Source organism: Paramacrobiotus metropolitanus, unplaced genomic scaffold (genome assembly GCF_019649055.1).
Source record: "Paramacrobiotus metropolitanus isolate TYO unplaced genomic scaffold, Prichtersi_v1.0 Parri_scaffold0000004, whole genome shotgun sequence".
In the NCBI taxonomy this organism is placed as follows: Eukaryota; Metazoa; Tardigrada; class Eutardigrada; order Parachela; family Macrobiotidae; genus Paramacrobiotus; species Paramacrobiotus metropolitanus.
The window spans coordinates 2,310,622-2,320,999 of NW_026570224.1; the positions used below are offsets into that span (position 1 = coordinate 2,310,622).

At 41.4% G+C, this 10,378-nt stretch overlaps 3 protein-coding genes across 3 annotated transcripts; 2 read left to right on the forward strand and 1 right to left on the reverse strand.

Annotated features, from left to right (window-relative positions):
* Positions 1–263: 263 nt before the first annotated feature.
* Positions 264–3,934, reverse strand: LOC129599417 (cyclin-dependent kinase 11B-like). Its single transcript, XM_055497645.1, has 7 exons — positions 3,611–3,934; positions 3,236–3,404; positions 2,756–3,170; positions 2,070–2,470; positions 1,197–1,851; positions 917–1,136; positions 264–712 (listed from the first exon to the last, which is right to left on the reverse strand). Exons 1-7 carry the CDS (start codon positions 3,662–3,664, stop codon positions 485–487), a joined length of 2,142 nt encoding a protein of 713 aa, XP_055353620.1. The 5' UTR covers positions 3,665–3,934; the 3' UTR covers positions 264–484.
* Positions 3,935–4,155: 221 nt separating this feature from the next.
* On the forward strand, positions 4,156–5,196 carry LOC129602815 (N-terminal Xaa-Pro-Lys N-methyltransferase 1-B-like). The gene has a single exon (XM_055501970.1). The coding sequence runs from the start codon at positions 4,277–4,279 to the stop codon at positions 4,955–4,957; it is 681 nt and encodes a 226-aa protein (XP_055357945.1). The 5' UTR covers positions 4,156–4,276; the 3' UTR covers positions 4,958–5,196.
* A 962-nt stretch (positions 5,197–6,158) lies between these two features.
* LOC129602821 (uncharacterized) lies at positions 6,159–9,993 on the forward strand. The gene is made up of 2 exons (XM_055501983.1): positions 6,159–6,497; positions 9,393–9,993. Exons 1-2 carry the CDS (start codon positions 6,350–6,352, stop codon positions 9,590–9,592), a joined length of 348 nt encoding a protein of 115 aa, XP_055357958.1. The 5' UTR covers positions 6,159–6,349; the 3' UTR covers positions 9,593–9,993.
* The last annotated feature ends 385 nt before the right edge of the window (positions 9,994–10,378 follow it).

Consider the following 10,378-nt stretch of genomic DNA (forward strand, 5'->3'; position numbering starts at 1 on the left):
ATATTGTAATACTTAATTCGTGTGCATGGTGCAGTACAGCTTAAAACTACCATCATAATATTAAATATCACTAAACAATGTTTAGTGATATTAATAATGATTTTGGATGTTTTTTAACGTTTAAATTTTAATCATTTTGCTTAGTGTCGCCCAGCGCAAATTTGTTATGTGGAAGGGCTACTGCCGATTAAACAAATGTTTAAGGGCTATTGCCGATTAAATTAACACATGTTTAGTGATATTTTGCTATCACAGAACGTCCCCAAAATTCTAGTCTTTTACTTTTAGGGTTCTTGCAGTTTTTAAAGACATATTTTTGGCATTTAAACAAATACATAATTTTGTATAAAGTAAGCACAACTGCACAAACAATAACCACTGTAAACATTTTTCCCCTGTCAAGTTACATTATGCTCAAGCAGCACGCTTTATTGAGAAAACGTCATCATTATCGAAGACACGTCTAGTAAAAAAATGCGATAAATCAATGCAGCTTTAATTCGAACCCTCCGCCATTTCGACGACCCGACTGCTTATTAGATCCAAACTGAAAACCATCTACATTGTCAGCATCCACCGTTTCCTTGAACTGTTTGCCGCCGCTAGGTGGTTTCGGTGTGTTTTCCTGAGGACCTCGTGGTCCCTGTTCACTTTTTGCAGGCCATGTGGGAAACATATCCGGCGGCACCGGCTTAGGAGAATCCGTAAAATGCTGTAAATAGCACATGAAAGCTTAGTGCCAAAAGTTACGATAAAGATATCCAGCTAACATTATCCCATTCGAACAGTATGTAGTGCAATCGCGTATGGCTTTTTTCTTACTTTTTTTGTGCCTATTCAAAGTTGGGGAGATATCATTCGTATTTACAATGCCAGATCTAACTTTTACAGAAAAATCCGTTTCCACAAAAGTTACCACATGTTTGAGCGCCGTGTCCGCACTATAACGTTTAGCGGGGTTGTATTCCAACAAATGCATGAGCAGGTCATATCCACTGTTTGTTAATACTGTCGCTGGGAATCGTTTTCTCATTGTGTTTGTCGGGTAATTTGGAAAGACAGCCTGTTTTACAACGGGCAGTTCCGGATATTCGGGCCAATTGGCTTCGCTAGGGCTTCCAAGATCTTTAAAAATTCTGTATCCAAAAGGTTTTGATTATTACATACGCCAAACTTTCAAAAACATAATAACCTACTTATTGAGTTGCTCGCTTTCCGATTTCCCGGGGAACAGCGGTTTCAAAGTGAGAAATTCAGCAAAAATGCAACCAACAGACCACATATCCACGGCCGTGCTGTATTCCTTACATCCCAGCAGCAACTCCGGGGATCGATACCATAACGTCACGACAACCGGTGTATAGGGTTTGAGTGGGGATCCATATTCGCGTGCCAATCCGAAATCCCCCACTTTCAAAATCCCTTTATGACTGAGCAGGAGATTTGAAGTCTTTAAATCGCGATGGATAATCCAGTTATCATGCAGATGATGTACCGCATTGAGCAGCTGCTTCATCAGCGTCTTTACTTCACCAATTAAAAACGGACTAGACATCCGCTGCATCAGGGATTTCAGATCATGCTCAACAAATTCCATCACCATGTAGATCTTATCCATGTTATGTCCAACCACCACTTCCCGGATGGCAACAACATTCTTATGGTGGGCTTTAAGCAGAGTGCTCACTTCTCGCAGACTCGTAATGGGAAAGCCTTCCTTTTCTTTCTCCATCTTCAAACGTTTTAGTGCAACTACTTCATTCGTGCGCTTATCACGAGCTCGGTAAACCACACCGTATGTGCCTTCTTCCACCCGATTAATACATTCGAATTCATCAACGCTCCGACATCCTAAAAACCATGATAATTATAGGAGAACGGACAGGAAACAAAAGAAAATTGTATGAGAGATACAGCGCAAAGTGGGGATGAGCTGGATATATTATAAATGGATACGGAAAAATTCACACATAAAACAGCACAGTTATGGCGAACGTTGACGAAAATTACAGTTATGTAACGCACACATTTATATGTAAAACCAGTAAAACTTATGGTTAATAACAAACCCTGTATTGCTGGAAAATATGATGGCAAGCCGGAACCATCTGGAGTTGGAGTATCGTCTTCCTCAGGTGAAATATCTTCGGGGCTGGATGGTGGTGGCGGTTCGGCCAGGCCCATTGTGTCCGGTTCTCCTTCGCTGGCAAATCGTGAACGCACTGGCCCATACACCGGAGACGGCGCATGATCTGACTCCGGCGAACCGGTTTCGCTGGACGAGATGGAATCGTCGCTGTGTTCACTGTGTGAACCACTCACCGGGCTATCCTTCGGAGGACTTGGAGCAATTTCCTCCTGTTTCGGTCGTTTTGGACTTTGTCGGACTGGCTGGACCGTCAAGCTGCCCCGACGCTGCTCGGCTTCCTTAGAGCGTTCTCGGGCTTGAGCGTCAATCTCTCGCTGACCACTATAATAAGGAATGCATTATCTACAACCAAACTAACAACAAAAATTAAACCCAACATCTGCCATGAAAACAAATTTTTATAACGGGTTACAAAAATCAAAAAAATTATCTTGAACACCTTTCCAAACTGAAACGAAAAGCTTACACTATTAGTGCATCTAAACAGTTCAAAAGACAACGGTGCGGAACCTATGGGTGGAAAACGAAGCATCGAAAAATAAAATTTTTCAATAAAATTATATAAATATTAAATAAAAAATTTCTACAACCACAGCGGAAAATCACCTGTGACTTTTTCGTTCCGCTCGGGCTTGTTCCAGCTCTCGACTCACTGTTTTTTTACCATCCTGTTCTGGTTCTCTGCGCCTGTCCTCCCCACTCCTTTCGCCGCCGGGATGTCTCCCGTGACGATGATCGTGGTCTTGCTTAGGAGGAGCGTGAGAAACCCGTTCGTGGCCTCTGGAGTCGTCATCACGCTTGCGCTCTTTGGTGCGCTCTTCTCGCGGTGGTGAATTATGACGTCGCTTCTTGGACTGTTCTTCATTCACGGCCCCCGTCGCCTCGGGGACATCCTTTTGTGGCTTTCGCGACTCAATTGGTGGCATGATCCGCGGATGCTTTTCCCTGGGCCGATCGCGTTCAGCTCGATCAACTCGATCAGGTGTACGTGGACGGTTCGACTTTTCCTTGTGCTCAGTGTCTGTTAATAAGAACGAAGTAGTGTGACTCTCTGAATTTCAACAGACAATTAAAAATAATTCCTACCACGAGCTCTTCGGGAATCAGAAGAACCGCGACGGTATTTATCGTGGTCCATATTGGACTGAGAATGCTCGCGTGATCTCGAACCAGTTATCCGTAAAGCTTCCACGCGATTCAGGTTCAAAGAAGCATCCATTTCTCGTCGAGCAACATCATCATCATCGATTTCGCCCTACAAAATTAGTAGCCAGGTATGAGAAAAAATTACCGAAACTATTAGATAGTATAATATTATTGCGATATTTGTTTTAAATTGTATTATGATGCCATTATGCCATTATGCCTTATGGCATTATCTAATCGTGCTGCCCATACCTACTTCAGGTACTACCGTACTGGATGAAGACGGAAAATATATTCAAAGTCAGTACTCAGTACCTGTTCCGGAGAATTTGAGAAAGTAATACGAGGATGTTGTTTGCGCCCCGCCATTTAAACGTCTGCGTGACTGTGCCAGATGTTTATCCGTTTATGGGAAGTCAGGATACTTGATCTGGAACACAGCACCGAGTCCACGTACTCGTGGTCGTGATAAACAGATAAAGTAACAAATCGCTAAGGTGTTGACCCCACAAGGAGATGCTATTTCAGCATCAAATCTAAGATTTTGATAATGTCTGTTTAAATCGATAAAACAGTTTAAAGTGTATATATGACGAAAAAACAAAAACCGAAGGTAAGAAAAATTTACTTAAATTAACTTTATTTTTAACAACCGAATGAAAATCAAAATAGCCCCGAAACGGCGTGCTGCGAGCGCGCAGTGCAGCGGACGACGCTCAGTCCTGCGGTTTAAGCATCCGCCCTAGAAGTTAATTACACGCGTCCCCGGGAAGCGCAACCGCACAGGGGGGAAGGTTTACCAGGCGTTTTGGAATATTTTTGAAAACTTTTGTAGACTTTGTGCTTTTGCAACTTCCATTAAATTCAAACGAATGATAAATTATAAAACGGTTACTAGTACAACCGTAGTGGTTTACGAAGAATATTGATCTTTGTTATTACTGAACGGCCGAGTCATATTTCACTTTCTAGCGAAGTACGATGGATAACGAGGAATTCTACACGAAAGCGTCAGAATACTGGTCCGCCATTCCCGCAACCGTCGACGGAATGCTGGGTGGTTTGAGCAAGTTGTCTCCAGCTGACATTTCCTTCTCTAAAGATTTCCTGTCCTCATTTATCTACAATGGAACAAGTCCCTTATCCACAAACGCAGCCCTGGATGTCGGAGCGGGCATCGGTCGCGTAACGAAACACTTGCTGAGCGGTTATTTTACCAGAGTAGACATGGTGGAACCCGATCTGCATTTCACAGAAAAAGCACCGGCTTACATTGGTGCGGATACATGGAAGAAAATCGGCCGCGTATTCACTGTAGGTCTCCAAGATTTTCGCCCGGAAGCGTCTGATTCCGGGGACAGAGCGCTGTACGATTGCATCTGGTGCCAGTGGGCACTTTCTCACTTGCGCGACGACGATCTGGTAGCCGCGCTGAAGCGATTGCGCCAGGTCTTGAATCGGACGGGACATGGGATTATTTTTGTTAAAGAGAATATGGCAAAGCAGGAGGATGAGTTTGATGAAGCCGACAGCAGTGTAACCAGAACGCGGGAGAGTTTCTTGAAGATTTTCAGCCGAGCGGGCTTGACTGTGATTAAAGAGGCCAAACAGCCGAAATTCCCCACGGAGCTTTATGAAGTCAGGTTGTTTGCGCTGTCCTAAAACGGCAAAATGATCACTGCTATCGCTGATGGGAAGATTTTCTGTGATAGAATACGCTGCAGATAAACCGCGGTGAAGTGCGATGATGTTTTCCACATTTGTGCATTTGGATTTTGGAATGTTAATTAATGGCGCTTGATCGCAATAATGGCATGGAAATATTTTTCCTATTATAAAAATATATGTCCTGTATGTATATGTCCTATATGTTCATTGAAAGTTTAAGTACTGTACTATAACATAACTTAACTTAATACCCGTAACGTTGTAATGTAATTAAATGTATGCCAACACCTTTCAAGTTTTTAATAAAAAACTCGCACAGTTGTGCGAACCACCAACAGGGAACAGAAAATACTACATACGCATTTATGTATTGTAACAACTAACAAGTAACAGCTGCACTTTCTTCTAACTTGTAAATAACGTTTTGATCAACTGGTACGGGTAGTACACCAGATGGCCTTGTTAGTTTTTTGTGTAGCATAAAATTTTCAGTTGTAGTTCGACGAAAACATTCTTGAGTGTCCCATTCCATGTAACCATAACCGGCTCGGGTTAACATCCGTCAGTGGATCCATGTTTTTTTGTCCTTAAACTTCTAAACTTTCACATAATATGTCACACTGCAGAAGCTTTCAAAACTTCTACACAAGTACCAGTGCCTACTGGCTATCTGTAATTACTGTGAATACTCTGAACAATCACAATAGTTTGATCACTTTGATGTGTAGTGACCGCAGGAATTGGTTAATTATTTTTTTGAACATACGGCACAGTGACAATAGTCTGTACAACTTAACGATGGCGTACACAACACACATCGGGTTACCTTTAATTGCAATTGCGTCTGAACTCTCAGTCAGCCGGGGATTTTCAACATACGTTTCCCGAACACAGTTAAAGTTTCGGGGAGAACAAGTTGACATTACGGTTCACTAAATCTTTAAACAAATTACTGACGCCGTTGAGAATTTCTGTTACAGAAGCAACCTATTGTACAGATACAGTACAGTACCAACCAACCTACACTGTCAGATGTCTGCCATACAGTACTGTTGACGCAGCTGCATTGAGTGCGTTCCCGCCCTTTTTACCGGTAACGATGTGGATAACGAAGATGCCGTCAGGATAATCTTTCCCTTGGTTGGTTCTTTTTACAATGGCAATTACTAAGGGATAATATAAGGCAAGCCCGAATGAGGATTCGAGAGCCGTCACTTTTCTGGTCGTATTACCAACGGTCGCACTGACTGACATTTCCAGGTTTTCCCAACGATCACGGTTACAGCAAGTGAGAGCACCCTATCGTAGTACTACAAGGTCAACATTCATACCTTGACCTTTGAATTTTTATCGGTCGTCCAGACAAATCATTTAGGGTCCTCCAGCATGCAGTTTCTGTACAATTTGGAGACGACGGTTTTCAACCGAAAAGGTGCCGCCATCGTTCTGATTGGCATCTGTATGCTGGCATCGAACGACTGCGCACAGGGTGGTTTTGCCCGATCAGCGTCAGGGAGGATGCGGCGTCTTGCAGGTAGCGTGCCTTAAAGACTGTAAAATTCAAAATATGCCCGACGATTGCCCGTATCCATTTTTTTTGCAGTGGGTGATTATATGCAAGTCACATTAAATACAGAAAACAATGCCGCAAATTTTATTGTGGTTTTGTATGTAATTCGCATTGCAGAGTATGTATCTGTAAGGGCCTAAAGGATCGCAGGTTACGATTGCCTCGTAGAAAAAACATTAATTACGCTGAATTACACAAGAGCTCGTAACGTCGCATTGCCTGGTTTCATAACGTTAGAAAAAAGCTTGAAAATGTTACACTGGATTAAATGTACTCGTCATCACCTACGACTGGGTGCAAAGTCGTTATCTTATGGCTGCATTTACTGATTTTCACAGCCGAAATGAGGTATACAATGATAAGTACCACATTACGAGCAGCTGAAGTAGTGCGCATATCATGTATAGTACGGCAACATGGTATTCGAAATTATTACTCGTACAAGCGTAATTGACAACGGCACAATCGCTAATGAGGTGTGATTTCGGCTCTATTGTGTCATTTCAGATGAGACGCTTCGCAAGGTTAAGCATATGCGTCTATGGGAAAAACACCAGTGCAGTCCACATTTCAACGTGTATACACTCTTCTACTTGTTTTTTTCAAGTACAATCAAAGAGAAGTTATTCAGCACAAAAATTACTATAAAACTAAACTAATCTTAACAATTTGAGCTATCCCAGCAAAATGTCACACTCGGTTTTATGCGTAAGTAAATTATGTCCCAAGTTATAGCTCTTGCCATATACACGTAACCAGGGCGGCGACTTCTCTGTACTTGCATGGATTTTGATTTACTCTTGTACAGAACTTGTGAAGTGCGAGCGTCGTTTACTAGTTGTTACTCGATTGTGAAAAGCGATTTTTGACAAGTTTTTATCAACGACTTACAAAGTATACTGTATATATTACAGATCAGCACTTTCTACAATTTATTACCCACTTTTCAACTTTTATACAAAAATGAATTAATGTTGACAAGTTTAAGCGGAACGTTGGAGTGTCGCAAAACAGTAACGTTGTCGATTTTGTATAAACTTCAGCTCATATTATCACGTATTGTGAAATGTTCAAACCGCGATCTAAATCTAATATCAGCGATTTCGGTGCATGATGTTTCGTTTAAATTATAAAAATTATTATAAGTAGTTATTAAGTACAACTAATAGTAGTAACTAGCACTAACTACTGGCAGTCTACTGCTACTCTGTAATATTACAAAGTATCTGACGATGAATTATTTATATCCAGTATATCCTGAAGATATCCCAGACGACGCATGCCCGCCCTATGAGATCCAAAATAAACTTTTATTTAGCGCGCGTTTTTAGATAATCTCAGTCATTATTAACATTTGCTGATGCAACCATTCCATAAGTTAAAACCATTTACTGGGGAATACTTACCGTTAGCACAATTCAAAAACAAAATATACTCGTATTCACTTTCAAATTCTGCATAGCATCACACAACTACAGAGAGCAGATATCATAACTTCAACAATAAACTCTCAAACAGATTTGCACCATGTTAGTGTCAATTATAACTTTATTTAATTAACCATTGTTATAAAAAAGATATTCAAAGAAAAATGGCGTTGAAGCAAGTTGTTAGATCGGATTCGGAATGGAGTTTTGCATATGGTTGTTCAGAAGTCCTATATGTCTCGCGATATTGTCTCATCTGAAATGACAATGGCTAGGCACGCTACGCCTCGTATACCCTCGGCACGCCTGATTGTGCCGTTGTCAATTAGGCTCTAAAAATTTCGTATTATTTATAGATAAATATTTACAATATAATTGTTATTTCGAAGATTAATTGTGATTTGTGATTATGGGTTTGCTCTTCAATTCGTGTCTGCTATACTATGAAAAGCCTTCTGTGATATTGCACCCTTTGGTTCATAACGGTTCGATGCACTGAAGGGCTGATGTAAGCTTTAATCAGCCAGACGCGGCGCAGCTGTGATTTTAAAAGCTGAATGCAAGCCCGTTTTCAAACCTGTAGACCGCTGTAAGCGCGACGCAGTGAATAAGCGCACAGTTAAAGGCTAGATTTTATCTTCTTTACACTGGATGCATTGGCGTAGAGCACTCAGTCTATCTCATACTTGTCTCTCTCACACACCCCTCACACCGCAGTGGCGTTAATGACCAATACGCCGTGACGTGCCGAAGCACCTTGAATGGCTCAAGCCCACGTTTTTCAAATATCCCGCTTACAGCGGTCTACAGGTTTGAAAACGGGCTTGTGGATAATGCATCAATACCTACAACTGTTAGTCTCGTGACCGTACTTCATTAACGGTTTTCGAAAAAATTTGCTTTGGCGCACGCTGCTTTGATTTTTTTATGTTTTTGGTCAGTAAATGGTGGCACACCAGTACGAAAGGTCACCAAGGGTTATGCCTTATGCGGCTGATAAAGAAGGGAAATGGAGCATTACTTTTATTTTTTTTAACAAAATATTCTGTAATTTAGATAAAAAAAGCTCGTAACTGATACTTTAGGTAACGACGTATGCCGCACGTCTCCCTCTTGTTCACTTCAGTGCGCAGTTCTCATCACGCTCCTAGCTCCAAGTAAATTAGAGTGATATCCTTGAGGATATCTCGAGATTGAGCGGTACACTAATTACAGGATATTTTGATATACCGCTCGAAAAAGCGATAGCTAATTAACTGGAGATGATAGGTGATGATACCCAGTAATAAGGCAGCAGTAACCGAGTTGTTTGCCGCTGTATCACGTGCCAGCAAGTTTGGCACGTTGGGATAATGATAAGTTATACTACTATATATATGGCTATTCTCGGACTGGCAGAGTAACGAAAACATCTGTGCTCGTGTGTACGCAGGATACATTCCACCTGATACCCTTCCGGATCAGATTGATTTTGATCACACCGCCACCTTTGTCAAACGACCGGCCGGCGAGGACGCTCCGGGAATGAGCTATCAGGATCTAAGGTCACTCCTGCGCCTGCAACCATTAGTGTCGGAGGCGGATGCACTTACTCCGGGAGAGGGCCGAAAGAGTACTTGGTATCTTGGATAAACTGCATGTGTATGTATTGCATCGCATGGTTATGAGTTTTGCTAATAATTATGTTTCGAGTGCACAAAATTTATTGCTGCTTTAAGCTTAACAGGGAGGTGAATGGTGAGCTACAATAATGCTTGATTGAGCGTAATTGTGTTTTCTTTATCAAATTTTCACTCTTCCTGATCTTGTGGATTTTACTGACAAGACATTTATGTGTTACCATTGAGCAGTTTGTTATTGCTGACCGTAGCCATCGAGCAAACCGCTTTGATTTGTTGTTCACCCTAGGAAATTAATTTTGTAGATATTACGTTGCTTCTCATAGAAATATCAAATTTGTAATTGTCTGCGTGTCTAGTAATTTGCTAACGTAATTCCTTCTGGCGCTTGATATTATGCAATAAATCTGCATACTGTTCAAATAATGTCAAGGTTTCTACCAGTTTGAATCAATTGACCATTACACTACATTACAGTCTCTCCAAATTGATTATCATTGTATTTGCCGTGCATGGAACCACGTAATCATGCAACGTATGATCAAGCATTTACGGTAAAACCGTAAAAGTTAATAGTAATTCTCTGTTACTTATTTTACCGGCTCCGAGTTAATGATGAAACAGTAAAGAGCACATAGACATGCCGAAACACTGAATACCTGGTACAGTCAGATATCAATGGAAATTTTAGACGAACAATTTATGTTCGGCGTCAGCAATACATACAATGTTTTTTCCTGAGCATAACATCTGTGGTTGGAAGTTGCTAATGTGTTACTCTACTTTATCCGTCGGCTGA